The following is a 26,592-nucleotide window of genomic DNA, read 5'->3' on the forward strand; positions in this document are numbered from 1 at the left end:
TGCGAGAGAAAAACAAAACAAAATGGATTGTATTTTTGTGGACTTAAAGACACGAGAGAATAATTGTGGCGTTCCTCAGAGAGCAACACAATCCTCCCAGCGAGCGTGCGACCGCAAACGTGTCAAAGTTGCTCTGCGTGACATCCGAGTCTGCACGACTTTGAGGAAACTTTGCTTTTTCTGCACGCGTTCACCTTACAGGTAAATATCAATAAAGACGTCATTCTTTAAACATGCAAATACCAATAAAAGTCGTACCAAATGAAACATGTCAACGCAAATAATGACGTAATGAATTGAAAATGTACACACAAAAAAGGTGAATAATTAAAAATGTAATTTAAATAAAAACTTGATAAATTTGAAATTAAAGATTTAAATCAGAAATGTGAATAAAAATACAAATATGTTGAGTTAAAAACATAAATACGAAAACAAAAATGTGATAATTTGAAATGTAAATGCTAATCAAATTTTATAATTTAAAAATACAAATACTAATGTAAATGTAATAAATCACAAATGTAAAGACCTATAAAGTTTATTATGAATTAAAAATATAAATACAAACAAATGTTGGTTGATAGATTTAAAATGTAAATACAATTAAAGATTAAAACTTGAAATACAAGTAAAGATTTAAGTAATACATATATGTTTTTACAAATAAATATGTAAAAAAAAATTGAACAGATATGTTCAATTAAAATGAAAAATGCAAATGAAATTAAATTAATTAAATATAAATAATAAATATGGAATGAATAAAACATGTACGGACATTAAAGATGCAATGAATAAAAAAAATAAACACAAGTAAAGATGTAATAATTAAAATATATATTGACAATCCATCCCATCCATCCATTTTCTACCGCTTATTCCCTTTTGGGGTCGCGGGGGGCGCCGGCGCCTATCTCAGCTACAATCGGGCGGAAGGCGGGGTACACCCTGGACAAGTCGCCACCTCATCGCAGGGCCAACACAGATAGACAGACAACATTCACACTCACATTCACACACTAGGGCCAATTTAGTGTTGCCAATCAACCTATCCCCAGGTGCATGTCTTTGGAAGTGGGAGGAAGCCGGAGTACCCGGAGGGAACCCACGCATTCACGGGGAGAACATGCAAACTCCACACAGAAAGATCCCGAGCCTGGATTTGAACCCAGGACTGCAGGACCTTCGTATTGTGAGGCAGACGCACTAACCCCTCTGCCACCAAAGGGGGGCTAATAAATATATAATGAACTAAATAATCATCAATATGTAAAGACAAACTGATAGTGATTTATATTTATATAGCGTTTTTCTTTAGAGATTTCAAGCGCTTTACAGAGTGAAAGTTCCATTTAATGCAGGTGGGTCCAGTGCCTTGCCCAAGGACACAACGGCAGTGACTCGGGGATCAAACCTGGAACCCTCAAGTTGCCGCTCCAAAACATATACAGATGTCAAAAATAACAAATACAAAAGAAAGCAATTATTCATGCCCCCTAGTGGCGGAAACCAAACTGAGAGGCGATTGAATGATTGACAGGTGGGAGGTCTAATCCAATCACAGAGAGAGTGAGCCTACACGCCCCCAGGGCCCGCCCCTGTCAGCCGAGTGGGCTCTGATTGGATGACGGCCTCCCAAAAGCCTGATGGATGAGATTCCCTTAGGCGTGGAAGGAGTGGAATGACCGGCCAGGGAAATATTGCTTTGAGAAAAATATAATTTTTTTTTTATCAGCGACTCAGACTGAGACAAAACCTTTTATTTTGGAGAGCAAACGACAACTTGAGTCCTACACTAACCTCATGTTGCTAAAAACACACCATTTTAATTGAATTTAACTTCCAGTTATTTGATGCAAAAATATCAGTTTAGGTACGCAATCTAAAGAGATTTAATTATGCCTTCCGGTAAAACAGGCCGGTGTCGCACCTCCCCTTTATCTCTAAAATCCATAAAAAATGGTTGCGTAACAGCTTAATGATTACCTGGATAATATGTTGTAGTCATCACAATGAATGTCCAGCAAGTCATTGGTAAAATTATATGAATCAAGTTGAATTCTAAAAGAAAATATTGTTATATTTTCATAAACCATTTGTAAATACATATAACATATTTTTACATTCATATAAACAATTATCAAATGTATATAAATAATTGTTTAAGTAATTTATGGCATTGTTAAATTCAGATAAATCATTGTTAAAGTGATCTAAATCATTTTTAAATGAACATAAATCATAATTCAATTCATAAAATCCTTGCTAAATTCATATAAATCATAGTTAAATGAATATAAATCAATAATAAATGAGTTGTACTTGTATAGCGCTTTTCTACCTTCAAGGTACTCAAAGCGCTCTGACACAACTTCCACATTTACTCATTCACACACACATTCACACACTGATGGAGGGAGCTGCCATGCAAGGCGCTAACCAGCACCCATCAGGAGCAAGGGTGAAGTGTCTTGCTCAGGACACAACGGACGTGACGAAGTTGGTACTAGGTGGGGATTGAACCAGGGACCCTCGGGTTGCGCACGGCCACTCTTCCACTGCCCCACGGCGTCCCCCAATAATGAATTCCTATAGATCAAAGATGAATTATTATACATCATTGTTGAATTCACATGCTGTTGAATATATAAATATAATTTTTAATTCATATACAGCATTATAAAATTCATATTGATCCTTGTTAAATATATATATAAATAATTGTATTTACATTTTAGATGTATCACGGGTATTGATTGTTTCCTTAGAATTCAAACCAGCGATTATTCATCCTCGGTATAGCTCAGTTGGTAGAGCGGCCGTGCCAGCAACTTGAGGGTTGCAGGTTCAATCCCTTAGTCACTGCCGTTCTGTCCTTGGGCAAGACACTTTACCCACTTGCTCCCAGTGCCACCCACACTGCTTTAAATGTAACTTAGGTATTGGGTATCACTGTGTAAAGCGCTTTGAGTCACTAGAGAAAAAGCGCTATATAAAAATGAGGGGTATTTAAAAGACCTAACCTTCTGCTAAAATACAAGCGCTTCCCCTTTATCTCTAAAATCCTAGAAAAATTGTTGCGAAACAGCTGTCATTCTAACAGTATTGTGCTAACATGCTAACAACAACATTTGTAGTTACAATTAGTGAAATACCAAAATGCAAGACACTGAGGTGTACAACGGCTAACTTACCTAAATATTTAGTACGCCAGTGTTAGCATGCTAAACAGCTAACTGTAACATGCGTTAGTTACCAAAATATATTACTCCGAGGTGAGACAATGAAAACTGTGTTTATAATGTTTGTATATTAACGTTAGCCTGCATTAAGTAGCAATGTGTTATTGAGGTGTATACCTACAAAATTAGCTTAAAAAATAAAGGCTAGCATATTTACGTTAGCAAGGAACACAAAATTAGATTAAAAAAAAGCATGCTAATATCAGAGTGTTAACGATTGTACCGTGAGTCGCTGAAAAAAACAGTTGACTCACTCGTCTTTTTTATTAAAACAAATAATGAAATAAAACAACATGGATAAAATATTAGGATGAATTTTGTGAGATATTTTATTTTTCCAATAATTTCCTTTCTCCTTCTTTTTACAATTTAACCGTATTTAGTGTCCTTGCAAACACGTTATTAATTTAAAAGATCTTACTAACTACACAAATATTGTAATTTTATTTTATCATCATTAATTTTTTTCATAACAGCCTTTAAATCTTCCTTTTATTACAACTCTACCATATCATATCATAAAGTATTTACATGCATTTTTATTATTATTACTTTTTTATCGTATTGTTATTTTTTCAAATGCTCTGTGAATTTTTTAAATTTTTTTTAGGTCTTAATGGATGCTTTCACTGAATCAAGTGAGATATATATATATATATATATATATATATATATATATATATATATATCTCACTTGATTCAGTAATATATATATATATATATATATATATATATATCTCACTTGATTCAGTAATATATATATATATATATATATATATTTAAATATATATATATAAATAGAGAGAGAGAAAGAAAGAGAGAGCGAGAGAGAGAGAGATAGAGAGAGAGAGAGAGAGAGAGAGAGAGAGAGAGAGAGAGAGAGGGAGAGAGAGAGAGAGAGGGTTGGTTGGCGGCCGAGAGTGGAGTCGGCTCTCTTGGTTGCTTTGTTGGGTTTGCTCCTGTCTCTGGCCATGCTCCCTCCACCCCAGCGGACCATGGTGTGGAACACCGCAGAGGCCACCAGAGTATATGTTTATTTTACTTTTTATTCATAGCTGTATGTAGACGTGGCTGGTTGTATCCGCTGCTTTAATGTCTTTAATGTCCTTTGTCTTCTTTGATGTTTGATGTTTCCCTCTTACATGATGTGTACTATGGCTATGAGTTGTTGTTGTTTTTTTCCCTTGGCTTCAGTCTGGACCCCCTCTCCAGGGCCCAGGCTTAGGCCGATTTTTTTTTCATTTTATTTATTTTTTATTTATTTTAATCTTCTATTTTTTCCCCCCATTCCCCCCCACTTGTTTAACTGTATCTCACCTTTTTTGTAAGGGGCGCTGGAAGCCGGCACACCAGTCAGCGATCCTGTTCTGTTTCCCTGTAATGTTTGTCTAATCTTGAATGGGATTGTGCTGAAAATTTTAATTTTCCTGAAAGAACACTCCTGAAGGAATAAAGAACTATCTAATCTAATCTAATCTAATATATTGACAAATATAAACAGTATACATATAAATATACATATAAAAATATAAATATAAATATAGACATACATATATACATATACATATACAGACATACATTTATACATATATATATATGTATATATATATATATATATATATATATATATATATATATATATATATATATATATAGGGCTTCACGGTGGCAGAGGGGTTAGTGCGTCTGCCTCACAATACGAAGTTCCTGCAGTCCTGGGTTCAAATTCAGGCTCGGGATCTTTCTGTGTGGAGTTTGCATGTTCTCCCCGTGAATGCGTGGGTTCCCTCCGGGTACTCCGGCTTCCTCCCACTTCCAAAGACATGCACCTGGGGATAGGTTGATTGGCAACAATAAATTGGCCCTAGTGTGTGAATGTGAGTGTGAATGTTGTCTGTCTATCTGTGTTGGCCCTGCGATGAGGTGGTGACTTGTCCAGGGTGTACCCTGCCTTTCGCCCGATTGTAGCTGAGATAGGCGCCAGCACCCCCCGTGACCCCGAAAGGGAATAAGCGGTAGAAAATGGATGGAAATGGATATATATATATATATATATATATATATATATATATATGTATATATATATATGTATATATGCTGTATATATATACTTTACATACATATGTATGTATATATACCGTACATAGATATATGTGTAGAAAACACATATATGTGTTTTCTACATGTATGTAAGTAAATTGACTGACTAAACGCTGTATTCTTATATGAGGCTGTGTGCCTAATCAAGCGACCTGCTGCCAGGTCTCTAATTATACTAAAAATAGCGTGCAGCTAATTAGTGGTTTGCAGCCCACACGTGTTGTAGAACTTGTGAGCTCCCAGTTAATTTGACTTGGAAGAGAAAGTATCAGAAGTTGGTGTTTCAGTCCGTCGTCACTTTTCTTTCAAATGAACAGAAAAGCAGCATATTTACTCCAGGTCAGTCAGCTAAGTGCACAACAACTTCACATTTCAAACAACAAAGAACTTCTAAAGTTTTGGTTTGCCACCTAAAGAAATGTGTCCTCAACAAAATATTTCCTTATTTGAAAAAGTTGCTGGAGCCCACGTGGAAGACGGCAACCGCAAACTTTGGAGAAGTGCTGAGGTCGGCGCTTTTATTCCGGCGTGCTGCATGCCGCTTCCCTCCGACGTGTCGCTCGCTGGCTGCAGTTTGTGGCGAAGCTCTCAGATGAAATCCATTCTTCATGTCGTCAGAGCTCCAACTCAGCGCATTGCTGCTCGCTCGCACAAAAAACTTTGTGTCATGAAGTGATTGTGGACCCACAGAACGTGACGAGGGCAAAAACCTATCCAGCACATTATCGTGTTCATGAACAACAAACGTTTTTAAGTAGCAGGTTACGTATTTTTTGGAAGCTGAAGAAGAACAACAGGCTTTTCTACACATCTTAAAAGAAGATCGGAACTTTTAAAAATCACCTTAAGCAAAACAAATGTAATTTTAGTGACATTTGCATCCACAAAAATGTGCTGTTTGATTTTTTACAACTACGAGGTAAACATTTAAAAGTTGCCTATTTTGCAAAAGCGTCCGTCCGACATTTTCACATTAAAAAACAGGTTTTGCTACACGTCTAAAAAATTCCGCCTGGAAATCTGCCAACTATTTGCCAGTTAGTTAAAAACATATTTTTTTCTCAGCAAATATGCTAACTTACTGTAGCATCATGTTGAAATATAATGTCAGCATTCAGCTAACATTGATGACGATGAGAATGATGAAGAAGATGATGATGGTGATATATATATATATATATATATGTATATATATATATATATATATATACATATACAGTATATGTATATGTATCATCAATCAATCAATCAATCAATCAATGTTTATTTATACAACCCTAAATCACAATTGTCTCAAAGGGCTGCACAAACCACAACAACATCCTCAGTTGAGCCCACATAAGGGCAAAGAAAAACTCACCCCAGTGGGACGTCGGTGACAGTGACAATGATGATGACTATGAGAAACCTTGGAGAGGACCGCATAATATACCGCATATATATATATATATATATATATATATATATATATATATATATATATATATATACATACATATACATACCGTTTTAAAAATGTTAAAAAGTTTTAAACTTTGGACTTCATAATCACATCGAAAAAAGTTTTAAAATGTTTAAAAGAATAATAATGTTTAAAATGTTAAACCTGACGTTAACATTTAAGTGTTAACATTTTTCGAAAAATTAAAAACATCTATCCCTCCATTTCCTACCGCTTGTCCTGTTCGGGGTAGCGGGGGGTCACTGGAGCCCATCTCAGCTGGAGCCCATTCCAGGATGTACCCCATGTTGACATTTGTCAAATATTACTTTTGAAAAAAAAAAAAATGTTTTAGCTAGTTTAAAATATTTGAAATGTTTTAAAATGTATAAGCCGTTTTAAAAATGTTAAAATTTTTAAAACTTTGAAATCATTTTTAAAACATTGAAAAAATGATCAGCATGTTTTTGAATGCTAACAATGTTAAACATATTTTTAAAAAAATTACAATGTTTTCACATTATTATTATTTTTTTAAATGTTTAAAGTGTTAACATTTAAAAAAATAGCAAAAATAATTTAAAATCTCCCTAAAGTTTTAAACAGTTTAAAAATATTACTTAAAAAATGTTTTACATAGTTTAAACCATTTAGAAAATGTTAAAATGTTTAAAACTTCTGTTTAAAATGTTTATCTTATTTTGTAATAATAAACATTCAAGACATGTTAAAAATATTTACAAAGCTTTAAAATGTTTAAAATTTTATAGCTGATTCAGCATGTTTAAACTTTTTCAAATGTTTAAAGTGTTAATATTTTTTTTTTAAATGTTAAAAACATTTTAAAATGTAAAAAATATAACTGAAACATTTTAAACATGTTAAAATGTTAATAATATTTACATTTAAAAACAATTGTTTACATAGTTTAAACATTTTTAATATTTGAAATGTTTTAAAAATGTTAAAATGTTTAAAACTTTGAAACAATTTTGAAAACTTTTAAAACTTGTTGAGCATGTTTTAAATGTTTTAGGTGTATTCAATTGTTTAAAATGTTAAACATGTTTGAAAATGTTTTAAAAATGTTTAGAATGTTTTAAAACGCTAAACATGTTAAAACATTTTTACTCAGTTACAAGACGTTTACCATTTTTTAAATGTCTTAAAATGTTTAAAATATTTTGCATTTTTTAAAAATGTTTTGGATAATTTAAACCTTTATAAAGATTTGCAACGTTTTTTAAAATGTTTAAAGCTTTTTAAAAATGTTAAAACTTATAATTATTAGACATTTTTTTTATCAATTTAAAAGTTGTTTAGGATGTTATAAAACGCTAAAAAGGTAAACATTTTTACAAAATTTAAAATTGTTTACCATTTTTTAAATGTTTAAAATTTTTACATTTTTTTTTATGTTTTGGATAGTCTAAACCTTTATAAAGATTTGCAACGTTTTTAAAATGTTTAAACCTTTTAAAAAATGTTGAAACCCTTAAAAATTAGAATAAAAAAAATCAATTTAAAAGTTGTTTGGAATGTTTTAAAACGCTAAACATGTTTAAACATTTTTACAAAGTTTCAAAATGTTTACTATTTTTTAAATGTTTCAAATGTTTTATATTTTTTTAAAACTGTTTTCGATGGTTTAAACCTTTATAAAGATTTGCAATGTTTTTTTAACATGTTTTTAACCTTTTTAAAAATGTTAAAACTTTTAAAAATTAGATTATTTTTTTAAATCAATTTAAAAGTTGTTAAGCCTGTTTTAAATGTTTTAGATGTTGCTAAAAATTCTAAGAATGTCTAAAGTCAGTGTTGCTAGTTTTCTTGGAGAAAACATAAATGTTTTCATCCATGGTGTTCGTTGTTCATGTTCTTATGTTGACAAAGGCTTCCTTTCACAATAAAAGCATGGGATGTTGTCCTTGTACCCGTGTTGCCCAGGTGTCCCCGACGTGCGACCAGGTGTTCGTGAACGGCAAGGAGATGCGTGGGCGTCAGTCTGTGGGCGTGGTCTTCACCTACATGCACCTGTCTGCCCAGCTGGCTCTCAGCGTGTGGGTGCCCAAGCTGCCCCTGCAGATCCACGTGTCTGACACAGAGCTCAGCCAGGTCAAAGGTTGGCGTGTGCCCATCGCCCCCAGCAGGAGGTAAACACACAAGTGGTCTAACCCTCTGTTTCAGTGCACTCACCAAGTCACACTTTTTACACAAGCGTAAAAAGAAGTGAAGCGGTGTTCACTTTGTAAATATTACATTGCTGGCTTTCTAATGGAATACTTTAACAAGTAGACTTGAAGTAGTTACCTTTAATAAGTACACTCCAAGAAGTACACTTTGGAGGTACATTTTAATAAGTGCTCTTTAAGAAGTAGACTTTAACAAGTACACTTGAATAACTATGTCTTAAGTAATCTATTTGAAATAGTACACTTTAAGAAATACACTTCAATAATCACGCCTTAATGAGTACACTTTAACAAGTACACTTTAAGTAGTAGTCTTTAATAAGTACACTTGAATAAGTACACTTTAAGTAGTCGACTTTAATAAGCACACTTTAAGAAGTGCAATTTCAGTAATAGACTTTAAAAAGTACACTGAGTACACTTTAAGAAGTAGACTTAAATGAGTACACTTTGATTAGTAGACTTCGACAACTACACTTTAAGTAGTAGACTTAAATGAATACACTTTTATTACTAAACTTTCAGAATTACACTTTAAGAAGTACACTTAAAGAAGTACACTTTAAGAAATACACTTTAACAAGTGCACTTTAAGGTCTACATTTTAAGAAGCGTACTTCTTAAAATGAAGCAGACGTTCCAGTGTACTTAATGGTGTTGCAGACATTCAAGAGTACTAGAAGGGGTTTCAGGCGTTCCAATGTACTTGAAGGTGTTTCAGACGTTCCAGTGCACTTGAAGGTGTTTCAGACATTCAAGTGTACTTGTAGGTGTTTTAGACGTTCTTTTGTCCTTGAAGGTGTTTCAGACATTGAAGTCTACTTGAAGATGTCTCAGACGTTCCATTGTACTTGAAGGTCTTTCAGACTTTCCAGTGCACTTGAAGGTGTTTCAGACACTCCAGTGTACTTAAAGGTGTCTCAGACGTTCATGTCCACTTGAATGTCATTCAGATGCTCCAGCGCACTTGAGGGTGTTTCAGACATTGAAGTGTACTTAAAGATGTCTCAGACGTTCCATTGCACTTGAAGGTGTTTCAGACGTTCCACTGTACTTGAAGGTGTTTCAGACATTGAAGTGTACTTGACGGTGTCTTAGACGTTCCATTGTACTTGAAGGTGTTTCAGACATTGAAGTGTACTAGATGATGTCTCAGACGCACAATTGTACATGAAGGTCTTTCAGACGTTCCAGTGCACTCGAAGGTGTTTCAGACACTCAAGTGTACTTAAAGGTATCTCAGACGTTCCTGTCCACTTGAAGGTCTTTCAGATGTTCCAGTGCACTTGAAGGTGTTTCAGACATTGAAGTGTACTTAAAGATGTCTCAGACGTTCCATTGCACTTGAAGGTGTTTCAGACGTTCTATTGTACTTGAAGGTGTTTCAGACATTGAAGTTTACTTGAAGGTGTCTCAGACGTTCCATTGTACTTGAAGCTCTTTCAGACGTTCCAGTGCACTTGAAGGTGTTTCAGACACTCCTGTGTACTTAAAGGTGTCTCAGACGTTCCTGTGCACTTAAAGGTCTTTCAGATGTTCCAGCGCACTTGAAGGTGTTTCAGACATTGAAGTGTACTGAAAGTTGTTTCAGACGTTCCATTGTACTTGAAGCTGTTTCAGACATTGAAGTGTACTTGAAGGTGTCTCAGACGTTCCATTGAACTTGAATCTCTTTCGGACGTTCCAGTACATTTGAAGGTGTTTCAGAGACTCCTGTGTACTTAAAGTTGTCTCAGACATTCTGGTGCACTTGAAGGTCTTTCAGATGTTCCAGCGCACTTGAAGGAGTTTCAGACATTGAAATGTACTTAAAGTTGTCTCAGAAGTTCCATTGCACTTGAAGGTGTTTCAGACGTTCCTCTGTACTTGAAGGTGTTTCAGACATTGAAGTGTACTTGACGGTGTCTCAGACGTTCCATTGTACTTGAAGGTGTTTCAGACATTGAAGTGTACTAGATGATGTCTCAGACGTTCCATTGTACTTGTAGGTCATTCAGACGTTCCAGTGCACTCGAAGGTGTTTCAGACACTCCACTGTACCTAAAGGTGTCTCAGACGTTCCTGTCCACTTGAAGGTCTTTCAGACGTTCCAGCGCACTTGAAGGTGTTTCAGACATTGAAGTGTACTTAAAGATGTCTCAGACGTTCTATTGCACTTGAAGGTGTTTCAGACGTTCCATTGTACTGGAAGGTGTTTCAGACATTGAAGTGTACTTGAAGGTGTCTCAGACTTTCCATTGTACTTGAAGGTGTTTCAGACATTGAAGTGTACTTGAAGGTGTTTCAGACGTTCCATTGTACTTGAAGCTCTTTCAGACGTTCAAGTGCACTTGAAGGTGTTCCAGACACTCCTGTGTACTTAAAGGTGTCTCAGACGTTCCTGTCCACTTGAAAGTCTTTCAGATGTTCCATTGCACTTGAACGTGTTTCAGACATTTAAGTGTACTTGAAGGTGTCTCAGATGTTCCATTGTACTTAAAGGTGTTTCAGACATTGAAGTGTACTTGAAGGTGTCTCAGACGTTATATTGTACTTGAAGGTCTTTCAGACGTTCCAGTAGACTTGAAGGTGTTTTAGACATTGAAGTGTACTTGAAGGTGTCTCAGACGTTTCAGTGTACCTGAAGGTGTCTCAGACGTCCCAGTGCAATTGAAGGTGTGTCAGACATTCACGTGCACTTGAAGGTGTCTCAGATGTTCCAGTGCACTTGAAGGTGTTTTAGACATTGAAGTGTACTTAAAGGTGTCTCAGACGTTCCATTGTACTTGAAAGTGTCTCAGACGTCCCAGTGCAATTGAAGGTGTGTCAGACATTCACGTGCACTTGAAGGTATCTCAGACGTTCCAGTGCACATGAAGATGTTTCAGATATTCCAGTGCACTTGAAGGTGTTTCAGACATTCCAGTGCACTTGAAGATGTATCAGACGTTCCTTTGTCAGTGGTGTAATCAATGGAGGATGATGAGGGATTAAAAGTGGTGTGCGTGCAGGATGAGGCGAGACAGCGAAGACGAGGATGAGGACGAGAAGAAGGGCGGCAAAGGTTGCACCCTGCAGGTATCTTTAATTGCTTCTCAAGTCCAGAAGGCTCCTCCCGTCTAATCCTGAATCTTTCCGGGACCCCCAGTACCAGTACGCCCTGGTCCGAGTCCTCACCCACTTCGTGTCGGAGCCGTCCGACCCGAGAGGCCAGATGGTGTTCATGCTGGGCGCCGACTGGCAGGCGGACATCACGCACCTGGTCCTGGACCAGCTGAAGGTAGTCACGGGACACAACATTAGGTACGCAGTGATGAAGGAGGTGACCCCCCCGCAGGTGGAGGACCCTCGCGTCGCCAAGCTGATAGACGGCAGAGTCCTGTTGGGCCGGGACCTGGGCATCACCACCATCCAGGTCACATGTCTCTTCTCTCTTTCTGCACCAATCACACGCCTCGCTCACTCTGTACTCTGTCGCCGGGCAGACTCCTCACACGTCTTCACACCTCTTATCTTAACTTACCTGATCTTAACTCAACTTTTCTCAACTCATTTGATGTGGTCTTATTTCAACCTTTCCTATCTTACCTTAACGTGTCTTATCATGTCCTTTGTTAAGTTATGTTACGCCCTGTAATGCTGTTACGTTACGTTATGTTATGTTATGTTATGTTACGCCCTGTCATGCTGTTATGTTACGTTATGTTACATTATGTTACGCCATGTCATGCTGTTACATTACATTGTGTTACATTATGTTACGCCATGTCATGCAGTTACATTGCAGTGTGTTACATTATGTTACGCCATGTCATGTTGTTACATTACATTGTGTTACATTATGTTACGCCATGTCATGCTGTTACCTTACATTATGTTACATTATGTTATGCCATGTCATTCTGTTACATTACATTGTGTTACATTATGTTACGCCAAGTCAGGCTGTTACGTTACACTATGTTACAGTATGTTGTGTCATGCCATGCTGTAACGTTAGATTATGTTACATTATGTTAGGCTCTGTCTTGCTGTTACTTTATGTTATGTTACATTATGTTACGTCATGTCATGCTGTTACATTACATTTTTAAATTATGTTACGCCACGTCAGACTGTTACGTTACACTGTGTTAGAGATGTTTTGTCATGTCATGCTGTAACATTACGTCATGTTACATTGTGTTACATTATGTTATGTCATGTCATGCTGTTACGTTACATTATGTTACATTATTTCATGCTGTTACTTTATGTTGTGTTACATTATGTTATGACATGGCATGCTGTTACGTTATGTTGTGTTACATTATGTTATGACATGTCATGCTGTTACGTTATGTTGTGTTACATTATTATATGACATGTCATGCTGTTACATTATGTTATACTATGTTATGGCATGTCATGCTGTTACGTTAGGTTGTGTTACTTTATGTTACACCATGGCATGCTGTTACGTTACGTTATGTTGCATTATCTTATGTTATATTATCTTATATTATATTAAGTTATATTATGTCACACCATGTCATTCTGTTACGTTTCGTTATTTTACATTATGTTATGTTTTATTATGTTACACCAAGTCATGCTGTTACGTTAGGTTGTGTTAAATTATGTTATGCCATGTCATGCTGTTACATCACGTTGTGTTACATTATGTTATGCCATGTTATGCTGTTACATTAGGTTGTGTTGAATTATGTTACACCATGTCCTGCCGTTACGTTAAGTTATGTTACATTATGTTACGCCATGTCAGGCTGTTACGTTAGGTTGTGGTAAATTATGTTATGCCATGTCCTGCTGTTATGTTACATTATGTTACATATTGTTATGCCAGGTCATGCAGTTACGTTACATTATGTTACATTATGTTACATTATGTCATGTCATGTCATGCTGTTACGTTACGATATGTTACATTATGTTATGTCATGCTGTTACGTTACATTACGTTATGTTACATTACGTTATGTTACATTATTGTTTTTTCCAGGTGTTGTCTCCTCTGTCCGACTCCATCCTGGCAGAAAAGACGGTGACTGTGTTGGACGACAAGGTAGGAAAAACACAACAAACATGGCCACAATCAGCGACCTGGGCGAAGGTCCGGCGTTGTAAAACTGATCCTCTTGTCCCTGGTCAGGTCACCATCACGGACCTGGGAGTCCAGCTGGTGGCTTCCTTGTCGCTCAGTGTGACGTCCAGTCCAGGACACGAGAGAGCCATCCAGCTGACCTCCACGGCCAGTGAGCTCCTGCAGGCACCCAAACAGGTAAGTTACGTGACACACTACACACCCAAACAGGTAGGCTACATGACATATTACACACCCAAACAGTTAAACTACGTGACACACTACACACCCGAACAGGTAGACTACATGACACACTACACACCCAAACAGGTAGACTACATGACACACTATACACCTGAACAGGTAGACTACGAGACACACTACACACCCAAACAGGTAGACTACATGACACACTACTCACCCAAACAGGTAGGCTACGTGACACACTATACACCCAAAAAAGTAGTCCACGTGACACACTACACACCCAAACAGGTAGGCTGTGTGACACACTATACACCCAAAAAAGTAGTCTACATGACACACTACACACCCAAACAGGTAGGGCACGTGACACACTGAACACCCAAAAAGTAGTCTAGGTGACACACTACACACCCAAACAAGTAGTCTACGTGACACGCTACACAACACAGTCATGTTGCAGATGAGAAGGTCCACTGGAGTATGAATGAAAGTTTGAATACAAAATGGATACACCTCGATGCCTTTGGCTCGGACGCGCGCATGCAAACACACACACACACACACACGCACGCACACACACACACACAAACACACACACACACACACACACACACACACACACACACACACACACACACACACACAAAGATGGAGGACATGATATGCAGTTCTGGAATGAACCCCTGAGGTTGTAATCAGAGCATAATTATGTGTGTGAACATAATTGTGTGTGTGTGTGAACATAACTGTGAATGTGTGTGAACATAACTGTGTGTGTGTGTGTGTGTGTGTGTGTGTGTGTGTGTGTGTGTGTGTGTGTGTGTGAGTGCGTGTGCGTGTACGTGTGTGTGTGTGTGTGTGTGTGTGTGTGTGTGTGTGTGTGTGTGTGTGTGAACATGTCACGCCACCTATCTGCCACACATAATCACTTTGTAATTAGCTGTGTGTGACTTGCAGGCGTTTTGTAGCACATATCTCCGCTTTACAGCACCTATCTCCGCTTTACTGCAGCAAGGTGCCCGATAGGCAGCTGATAGAAACACCCACCATCTTTCAAGGTGTGTGCGTGTGTGTGTGTGTGTGTGTGTGTGTGTGTGTGTGTGTGTGTGTGTGTGTGTGTGTGTGTGTGTGTGTGTGTGTGTGTGTGTGTGTGTGTGTGTGTGTCAGGGAGGACTAGAATAAAAATCTCCCGCACTTACCTTGCCATCACGCCTGTAAGCCACTAATGAGACAGAAAGTAGTTCATTAAGTGATAAAGTAAACATGTCTACTTCCTGTTTGTCTTTGTCTACTCACTGGCCACTTCATTAGGTACACAGCTGCATGCTTGAAAGAGGATGGGGCCTATCCCAGCAATTATTATTTCGTTACATACAGAGTGGAGCCTATCCCAGCTATAGTTATGTATTTACATAAAGGATGAAGCATATCCCAACTACAGTTATTTAGTTTCCCAATTACAGTTATTTAGTTACATAAAAGATGGAACCTATCCCAGCTATAGTTAGTTACATACAGAGTGGAGCCTACATCAAATACAGATATTTAGTTATTCATCAGAAGAAAGAAGAATATTCCAAATATTGTATGAAATTGTAACAATACAATTGTAATAATAATAACAGTTTTAATGATAATAATAAAGTTTTAATAAAATAATAATGTTGTAAAAACAATAACAAGTTTTAGTAATAATAATAAAGTTGTAGTAGTAAGAACAGTAATAATAATACCAATTTTAAGAATGATAATATTAATTATTATTAATAATAATAATAATTGTGGTGTAATAATAATAATAATAATATAGTTTTAATAATAATAACAACGATAAGGTGGTAATATAATAATAATAATAATAATAATAACAATAATAATGATAATAATAATAAAGTTTTAATAATAATTATAAAGTAGTAATAATAACAATGAAGTTTTACCAATGATAATAGTAGCTTAGATAATGGTAATATAGTTGTAATTTAATAAAATTAACAGTGTAATAGTAATAATTAAGTTTAAATATAATTATAAAGTTGAAATAATAATAATAATAATACATTTGAAATATTAATAAAGTGATTATAATAATAATAATAACAATACAGTTGAACATTAATGAAGCAATAATAATAATAATACATTTGTAAAATAACAATAGACTTCTATCTATAACAATAATCAAATAGTAATGATAATAAAAAAGTAGTAAAAAAATAATAATACGGTTGTCATTACAATAACAATAAAGTTGTAATAAAATAATAAGGTTGTAATAATAACACAGTTGTAATAATAACAATACAGTTATAATAATATATTAAACAAGTGTAATAATAATCATAAAGTTGTATTAATAATATAAAATATTATAGTTGTAATATTAATAATAATAATAATACAGTTGTAATAATAACAATCAAGTTGTAATAATATAATTATGAAGTGGTAATATTAATAATAATACAGTTGTAATATTAATGATAAATAATACAGTTGTAATAATATCAATCACATTGTAATAATAATAATTAAGTTTTAATTATAATATCAAAGCTGTAATAATAACAATAAAGTTGTAATAATATACTAATAAAATTGTAATCGCTCTAGGTCGTCCTCAGACGAGCCTTCCATCGTTGCTTCCTGTCATCCCGATTCTCCATACATTTGGCCAGTTCCTTGGTACTCTGAGCTCCTGCATCTTTCTAGAGTACGTCCACGTATGTTTGTGTGGGACGTCCTCTTGACCGATGCCCATGTGTTGGTTCCCACAGCACCAATTTGCTGGCTGGCAGCTCCTGGTGTCTTTGGCAGTGTCCTGCAAGTCTCATTCTCCTTACAGCAATCTTCTCGCTCACCCTTGCTATTCCCTTGTAGAGGATTCTGTTGGTTACGTGCGCACTCTTGTCGATGTTAAGCACTGCACGCAGCATCCTGGTGTAGCAACCATCCAGAGACCTCTCCAGGGTTGGCTTCAGGGTCCAGCATTCGCTGCCATAGAGGAGAACGGACTCAACTGTCGCGTAGAAGAAGCTGAGTTTGATTTGGCGGGGGAGGTTGGAGTTCCATACATTGGTCATGCCGTTCAGGGCCCTCCATTTAAGTGCCTTCCTCACTTTAAGATCTTGCTCAGTTGAGTTGACCCATGCGCCCAGGTACTTGAAGTCCTCAACTTCTTTCAGCACTGTGCCTCCTGCTGTTACCAGAGGTTGGTGTTCTGGTGGAATGTTGTAGGTCATGACCTCAGTTTTCTTGGCATTTAGCCTAAGGCCAACCGTGGCACACTCTAGCTCTACCCTGTGTAGTAGTACTTGTGCTTGTTGCACGTTGTTGGAGAGCAGACTGATGTCATCTGCATAGTCAAGGTCTGTCAGGACCACTGCCGGTTGTCGACTCGACTTCCTTGGTGTCAGTGTGAAGCCAAGTTCCTGCTCTCGCCGTTTTATTGCCTTCCTGAGCGCGTGATCAAGGACTATGATGAAGAGGAAGGGGGCTAGTGTATCCCCTTGTATAACTCCAGGCAGGATGTCAAACCCCTCGCTGTTGCCATCTGGGGTCACCACCCTGGCCCTTGTTCCTGCGTACATGGACTCTATTGCTCGGAGTAGGTTCGGAGTAATACTGTATGCCTTAAAGTTCTTCACCATCATGCCTCGATGTATCGAGTCAAATGCCTTTTTGAAGTCTATAAAGCATAGGACTGCAGTCAGGTTGTCCTTCCTCACCTCCTCAATCAATCTCCTCAGTGCCAAGATCTGGGCTGTAGTTGTTCGTCCTTCTCGAAAGCCATTCTGATTTACTCTCAGGTGAGGGTCGATTGCATGCCGGACCCTGTTTAGGATCATGCGGTTGTAGACTTTTGCAGTGATACAGGTCAGGCTGATGCCTCGGTAGTTGTCTGGCTTCGAGAGGTCTCCGGATTTGGGCACTGGCACAATGTTTGATAGAGACCACATATCAGGCAGCCGATTGTGCAGCAGAGCAAGGTTGCAGAACTCTAGAATGATGTCATCGAGATCACAGTTCTTCACGACCTCTGGGGTTATGCCATCCGGGCCAGCGCTTTTTCCCACTCTGACTGTGGCTTTTGCCTTGGCAAGCTCTCCGACTGTAAAGGGACCATCGTTGATGTTCAGGTTTCGGAGGACTGATGGTACTTCTTCTTCCTCAGCTGCGTGTGCTGTTTCTCCCAGCAGCCTTTTGAAGTGACTGGACCAGGTTGTCACCCTCTCCTCCGGGCTGTGTCCCTCCACCTGTCCCTCCTTGGTCCTCTTCCGCCCCGTCATCTCATTGATGACCCTCCAGGCCTCCCCATACTGTTGTTCACTTTGCGCCGCCTGCACCCTCCGCACTTTCTCCATCAGTTCTTTTCCTTTGATGGTATCACAGCATCTGAAAAGAAACTGTTTGGCTTCATTCAGCTCGCCACGCCTCTCCACAGTGGGTTCCCGCTCAAAGTTGAGGCGGGCTTCCTCCACCATCCCTCGTGCTGCTACGACCTCTGGGTGTTTGGATCGTCTGGAGGTACTGACTCTCTCCATCATGGGCACGCACAGTCTGGTCGCCTCCTCTTTCGCAGTGACGAATCTCCTGTATTATCCACTGGCTTCCGCTCCCCTATCCAGCTGCTGGAATCGTCTCCTCATCTCCTCTGCGTATCTGGTTTGAAGGTCAGGGTCACTTGAGAAGGCTTTCCAGTTATACCGGATCTTGGGACTTGGTTTGGGGACCCTGGGGCTCAGGCAAACTCTCATTGAGACCACACGGTGGTCTGAGCCCACAGAACTAAAAGTGCTGTATGGCTCAGCATTCAGGAGGGAGTATCTCCATTTCTTCCTCACTAGGATTTAATCTAGCTGCCGTAGTGTTCCTGAGGCTCGGTCTCGGAAGGTCCACCTCTTTCCTGTTCTCTTCCGGAAGATGGTATTCGCCGCCAGTAGCTCGTGTTCCATGAGGAAGGATGTGAAGTAGGTGCCGTTGCGGTTGGTAGAGTCGTGGTAAGGGAAGGGTGCGTCCTCTGGTCCAAGCCTTGCATTGAAGTCCCCAAGGAGTGCCAGGAAGTTGTGCACTGAGACGCCACGGACCGCTCTTACAAGGTCCCCAAAGAACTTCTCCACCACGTCAGATGGTGCCACGTTGGTGGGTGAGTACACGACTATGACTGTTGTTACTGGGTTGCCCGAGAACTCTGCGCTCAGAATCCTGTCGGTGTGGTGGTAAACCCGACGGAGAGCCTTACGTGCCCGTGGGCCCAGCATTAACCCTACACCGCCTGTTGCGGCCTGGGCCTCGTTCCTCGACGCAGATGCAGAAATGAACGTGCATCTCTCCACTCTGCAGTACAGGATGGGGTCATCAGTGTGCACTCTCCTGTGCTCTTGGACCCCCAGGATCTCCACTCCCCGTTCTTCTGCACAGTGTGCAAGTTCTATCAACCTTGCTTCTTCTCTCGCTGTGCATGCGTCGAAGATTCCCATAACACATGGTCTCCGACAGCACATGAGTGCTTTGGACGGGGTGCTGTGTTCGGACAGGACCCTCCCTGGGACAATCCCAGGGTTTGAGGTCCTGTCGTCATGGTGTCATCCAGGAGGAGGACCAGCACCACCGTCCGCCGCGATGTTCCTGCAGACTCCCGCCGCTGGAAGTATAGGATTTGGGATGACTTTGTACTCCATGGTTGGCTTTACTATGCTAATAGCGAACTGTGGGGCACAACTCCACGCAGTCCCGGTTTTAGTTCAGAGTGACCTTCTCGTAGACAGGTTGGCATCCAAGGTTTACGAGCCCCATCTGCCCGAATGTGGCAGGTAGCACGGGGGTACATCTTACCCGTGGCGGTATAAACCCAACCTGACTATGGATGATAATCCATAGTCATGATAATCTTAAAGGTGTATTAATAATAATAATAATAATAATAATAATGATAATAATAATGATAATAATAATGATAAAAATAATAATAATGATAATAATACAACTACTACTACTACTAATAATAATAATGATGTATTTAAGATTTAATAATAGTAATTATGTTATTATAATAATAATAAAAAATGTTTATAGTAATAATAATAAAAAAGTTGTAATAATAATAATAAAGTTGTAATAATAGCAATAAAGTTGAATTAATATATTAGTACAATTGTAAACGTAATATTAAAGTTGTAGATAAAATAATAAAGTTTAAATGATAACAAAATTGTTGTAATAATATATTATTAACATTGTTTTGACAAAAACATATTGATAATAATAATACATTTGTAATAATTGTCTCAATGAGTGTTCAGTGTTGTCACGCAGGAGAGAAACAGAATCCTCCTGGGAAATTACACACATTCCTCCTGCAAGTGTCTGTTGTTCAGTGTGTGTGTGTGTGTTTGTGTGTGTCCGGTGTGCGCGCGCGCGTGTGTGTGTGTGTGTGTGTGTGTGTGTGTGTGTGTGTGTGTGTGTGTGTGTCAGGCAGATAGTCACTAGTGTGTACCAAACCAGGCGAGCAGGTGTTAGATATCTTTCTCTGACAACAATAACAATATTAAAATCATTAAGAACACCATTAATAACAACATTAAAATCATTAACAACAAAACAACAACAATAAAAACCATTAGAAATTAATCAAGATACAACAATTTCCTTTGTGGATCAATAAAGTTTGTCTAAGTCTAAGTTTAATCCTTAACAACAGCAATAATAACATCATTATTAAAAATCATTAATACAATTAATAAAATATATTAAACTCAATTAAAATACCACCAATAACAATATTAAAATCATTAACAACATTATAAACAACAACAATAGGAATGTTAAACTTATTTAACAACAATGTTATTAACAATATTACATTAATTAACAACAACATTAATAACAATATTACAATATTTAAAAACAATGATAATAACAATAGTAATATCATTAACATCAACATTAGTAACAATATTGAAGTCATTAATAACAACACTAATAACAATAATAACATCATTAATAACAACAATAACAAAATCAAAATCATTACAGACATTAACAACAATAGTAAAATCACTAACAACAACAACACTAATAACATAACAACATTATTAACAACATTTACAAAATATACTAAAATAATTCACCACAACAATAACATCAATAACAACAGCATTAATGACAATAATAAAATCAATAACAACAACATTAAAAAAATATATTAAAGGCCTACTGAAATTAGATGTTCTTATTTAAACGGGGATAGCAGGTCCATTCTATGTATTCTAAAAGACATTTCGCGAAATTGCCATATTTTTGCCGAAAGGATTTAGTAGAGAACATCCACGATAAAGTTCGCAACTGGAGAAAAGCCCTGCCTCTACCGGAAGTCGCAGACGATGACGTCAAATGTTGAGGGCTCCTCATATATTCACGTTGATTTTAATGGGAGCCTCCAACAAAAACAGCTATTCAGACCGAGAAAACGACAATTTCCCCATTAATTTGAGCGAGGATGAAAGATTTGTGTTTGAGGATAGTGATAGCGACGGACTAGAAAAAAACAAAACAAAAAAAACAAGTTAAAAACAAAAAAATGCGATTGCAATCGTGTTGCATTGAGACGGATTCATATGTTTTTAGAGACATTTACTAGGATAATTCTGGGAAATCCCTTATCTTTCTATTGTGTTGCTAGTGTTTTAGTGAGTTTAACAGTACCTGATAGTCGGAAATGTACGTCCACGGCCGGGTGTTGACGCGCAGTGTCTCGGGGAAGTCGGAGGCAGCTGTATGGACGGCACAAGCTCAGCTGATCTCCGGTAAGTGGCGACTTTTTAGCCACAAATTTCTCACCGAAACCTGCTGGTTGAAATGTAGTCGGGATCCATGTCCGCTCTGATCCATACTAAAGTTTGAACTCCGTGAATTTTAAACAAGGAATCATCGTGTGTTTGTGTGGCCAAAGGCTAAAGCTTCCCAACTCCGTCTTTCTACTTTGACTTCTCCAATTTTAATTGCACAAATTCCAAAAGATTCAGCAACACAGATCTCCAAAATACTGTGTAATTATGCCGTTAAAGTAGACAACTCTTGGCAGTGTGTGTACGTAGCGCTCATATTCATTACACAACGTTTTCAAGAAAAAAGTCCGGAGAGAAATTTGAAATTGCACTTTAGTAAACTAAAAAGGCCGTATTGGCATGTGTTGCAATGTTAATATTTCATCATTGATTTATAAACTATCAGACTGCGTGGTGGGTAGTAGTGGGTTTCAGTAGGCCTTTAAACTTAATTAAAACACCATTAATAACAATAGCAAAATCATTAATAATATTAATAACAATAATAACATTATTACTGACAACAATAACAATGTTACACTCATTTAACAACAATATTATTAACAATATTAAAATAATTAACAACAACATTAACAACAATATTATAATCTTTAAAAACAATGATAATAACAATAGTAACATCATTAACATCAACATTAGTAACAATACTGAAGTCATTATAACAACACTAATAACAATAATAACATTATTAACGGCAACAAGAACAATATCAAAATCATTAACAAAATTAACAACAATATTCAAATCATTGACACAAAACATTAATAACATAATAACATTATTAAGAACAGTATTAATAAAACTATTAAATAATTCACCACAACAATAACATTAATAACAACAACATTAATAACAATATTAAAATCATTCAAAACAACATAAATACCAATATTAAAACCATTTCGAACAACATTAATGACAATAATTACATCATTAACGACAACAATAACAAAATTAAAATCATCAACGACAACATAAATAACCAATATTAACATCATGAATAACAATATTGAAATCATTAACAACATCATGAATAACAATATTGAAATCATTAACAACAGCAATAATAACACTAGTAACATCATTAACAATAATATTAATAACAATAATAAAATCATTAACAACATTAATAACACTAGTAACATCACTAACAACACTATTATTAACAATAATAACATCATTAACAACAACATTAATAACAATAATAACATCATTAACAACAACATTAATAACAATAGTAACATTATTAACAACAACATGAATAACAATAATAACATCATTAAGAACAACATTAATAACAATAGTAACATCATTAATGACAACATTAATAACAATATTAACGTCATTAATGACAACAAGTGTTGAATGATTTCATCTTCTTGAAACGGATTCACTGAAACATCAACAACACCCGGTGAATATTTGTTCAGGAGGCAGCCATCAGCGCATGGATTCATTACAGCGACGGTTCTGTCACGCCGTTGGACATCTACGAGCCCAAAGACTTCCTGCTGTCGGCCCTCTCATTGGACGACAACGTCATCTCAGTGACCAATCAGGTGAGAGCTGACTATTAAAGCTTATTCATGATTCTAGTCCTTTTAAATGCCAGGTGCAGTACTACTGTCTAAGTATTAGTCTACTTTTGGTATCCACTGTGTCAACTGATATGGTCATGGATGTCTAAGTACTAGTCTACAGTACTTTTGGTATCCACTGTGTCAACTGATATGGTCATGGATGTCTAAGTAACAGTCTACTTTTGGTATCCACTGTGTCAACTGATATGGTCATGGATGTCTAAGTACTAGTCTACAGTACTTTTGGTATCCACTGTGTCAACGGATATGGTCATGGATGTCTAAGTACTAGTCTACTTTTGGTATCCACTGTGTCAACTGATGTGGTCATGGATGGTCCCAAAGGAGCAACACTGGCCCGTGGTAGTGGCGGAGGGTGAAGGCCAGGGGGCGCTAGTCCGCGTGGAGATGGTCATCTCCGAGACCTGCCAGAAGTCCAAGAGGAAAAGCGTGCTGGCGTGGGGCGTGGGCAACGTGCTGGTCAAGTTTGGCGCCAAGACCCAGGGCGGGGACGGTAGGGCGCCGGTTCCCGAAGGAAGCGTCGCCGCCGACAACGGCAGCGACCGCCAACAACGGGAGTGGAAGTCCGACAGCGTGGACCGCGAGGAAGGCGCCATGAGGAAGGTGGGCGGAGACACGCTTACTTTTCACAACCAGCTCCGCCTCTGTGTGAGGAGGGGCATCTCCAAGATTGTTTAACATACATGTTTATAAACACTTAAACCCATTAAAAGTCTTCACTGAAGCTACAAAATATGGTTTTGTAAATATCAAAAATCATTTAAAAATGTACCTGTTTTTTTTACTTCCGTTTTTGTTCACACTAAAAACCATTTAGTCTTCACTCAAGCTAAAAAATTTGGTTTTGTAAACATCAAAAATAATTTAAAGATTGACGGGTTTTTTTTAACTTACGTTTTTGTGAACACTTAAAACCGTTTAGAGTCTTCACTTAAACTAATGAATTTGTTTTTGTAAATATCAAAGATAATTTCAATGTACATGTTTTTTTAAACGTTCATTTTTGTAAACACTTAAACCCAGTTAGATTCTTTACTGAGGCTAAAAATTATGATTTTGTAAATATCAAAAATCATTTAAAAATGTTTTTTTAATGTTGTTTTTTTAAACACTAAAAAGACATTTAGAGCCTTCACTGATCCAACAATTATGTTTCTGGAAATATCAAAAATATTTTAAAAAGGGACATTTTTTTTTTTAATGTATATTTTTGTAAACACTTAAAATAATTTAGAGTCATCACTCAAGCTTTTTTTTAATCTTTTTTATTTTTATTTATTTTATTTTTTTTGTCATGAAAAAGAGAGGTTTTTTAGGTTGGTGCACTAATTGTAAGTGTATCTTGTGTTTTTTTTATGTTGATTTAATAAAAAATAATAATAACAAAAAAAATAATAATACAAATAAAAATAAATAATACAAAATTCTTCTGCACCATGTTACCAATTGAGCCGGGTGGTTGGGGACCACAGTTTTTAGGTATGTTTTTGTAAACACTTATACCAATTTAGAGTCTTCATTGAAGCTAAAAAATTATGGTTTTGTAAATATCAGAAATAATTAAAATATTACATTTTTTTAACGTATATTTTTTGTAAACACTATAAACACATTTAGAGTCCTCACTGCAGCTAACAAATATGGTTTTGTAAATATCAAAAAATATTTAAAAATGTACATGTTTTTTGAAACCTATGTTTTTGTAAACTCTAAAAACTATTTAGAGTAAACAAATAATAAATAAATCCTATTGGTAATATATATACATATATATACATATATATATATATATATATATATATATATATATATATATGTATATATATATAATGTGTTCCTGTTAAAATAAAATAATTATTATTATGTGATGACCATTAGGTTGGTTTAACCACCAAGAGTACCGTCACCCATCGAGCCGTCGGCGGGAAATCCTACAACAGTGGAGGCGGCGGAGGTCCTAGCCAAGCTGGGGACTATGCTAGCGTCCCGGTCCAGGTGGAGGTGCCCGGACCTGGGGATAACGAGCTCACACAGACCAGCAGAGGACTGTCGGACCTGGAGATCGGGATGTACGCCCTACTGGGGGTCTTCTGTCTGGCCATTCTCGTCTTCCTCATCAACTGCGTCAGCTTTGCTTTCAGGTATGGGGATGTGTGCTCATTTAAATAGTAGTCCCGGGGGGCGTGTTTTGTGTATAGGCCTGGAGGTGGGCTGTCAGGGAACAGAGTCAACATCCCAGGTGTTCTTGAAGGACGAGGAAGATATTTTTCACAGCGTCTTTCACTACACTGGTCTCACTGGGGTGTTTACAGCACAACCTTGCCAGGGCCCTTGCAGAGGGGGTTGGTAAGGAATGTTTTTGGTCATAGTGAGCCAACTGTAACAATTGTTGTGCTATCTTGTACCCTGTTTGATTGTAGGCATTGTAGGAATCGCAGGCTTTTGCTTGACAAATCCCAAAAAATCCCAGTTTTCCCAGAATTCCAGGTTTTCCAGGACATTTTTCCCTTTCAAAATGAATTGGCCATTTTTCAAACTTCCACCATTTCCACATTTTTCAACCAATTCAAAACAAAAATTCCAGGAATTCCCAAAACTCTCTTTTTTTGTTAAACACTTTTCCGGCCCTTTTTTCTGGCGATTACTCCGCCCACATTTTTCAACCCACTTCAATCGTTCCACCGTCCAAACACTCCTCTTTATCAGGACAAAAATCAAAGTTATTTTTTGAACTGGAAAAATTCCCGGTTTTCCCGAAATTCCAGGAATTCCTTAATACCATTTCTTAATTAAAAATGTTACTACTTCAACACTTCTTGACCGATTTCAAAAATCCCAACTACAACCATTTAACTAATTTGGAACATTAAAGCCTTTTAATATTTCCCCCCCCCCCC

The 26,592-nt window shown here is 37.1% G+C and overlaps 1 protein-coding gene across 1 annotated transcript in view; it reads left to right on the forward strand.

Moving 5' to 3' along the window:
- The window catches only part of si:dkey-215k6.1 (transmembrane protein 132B), a 258,278-nt gene that overhangs the window by 226,071 nt on the left and 5,615 nt on the right, over positions 1–26,592 (forward strand). The window contains exons 7-15 of the mRNA XM_061904865.1: positions 8,734–8,939; positions 11,969–12,035; positions 12,106–12,237; positions 12,295–12,372; positions 13,960–14,022; positions 14,110–14,238; positions 23,525–23,653; positions 24,020–24,298; positions 25,574–25,836. Coding sequence (XP_061760849.1) covers positions 8,734–8,939; positions 11,969–12,035; positions 12,106–12,237; positions 12,295–12,372; positions 13,960–14,022; positions 14,110–14,238; positions 23,525–23,653; positions 24,020–24,298; positions 25,574–25,836 — 1,346 coding nt within the window. The remainder of the gene's footprint in view (positions 1–8,733; positions 8,940–11,968; positions 12,036–12,105; positions 12,238–12,294; positions 12,373–13,959; positions 14,023–14,109; positions 14,239–23,524; positions 23,654–24,019; positions 24,299–25,573; positions 25,837–26,592) is intronic.

The sequence above is a fragment of the Nerophis ophidion genome, linkage group LG01 (genome assembly GCF_033978795.1).
Source record: "Nerophis ophidion isolate RoL-2023_Sa linkage group LG01, RoL_Noph_v1.0, whole genome shotgun sequence".
In the NCBI taxonomy this organism is placed as follows: Eukaryota; Metazoa; Chordata; class Actinopteri; order Syngnathiformes; family Syngnathidae; genus Nerophis; species Nerophis ophidion.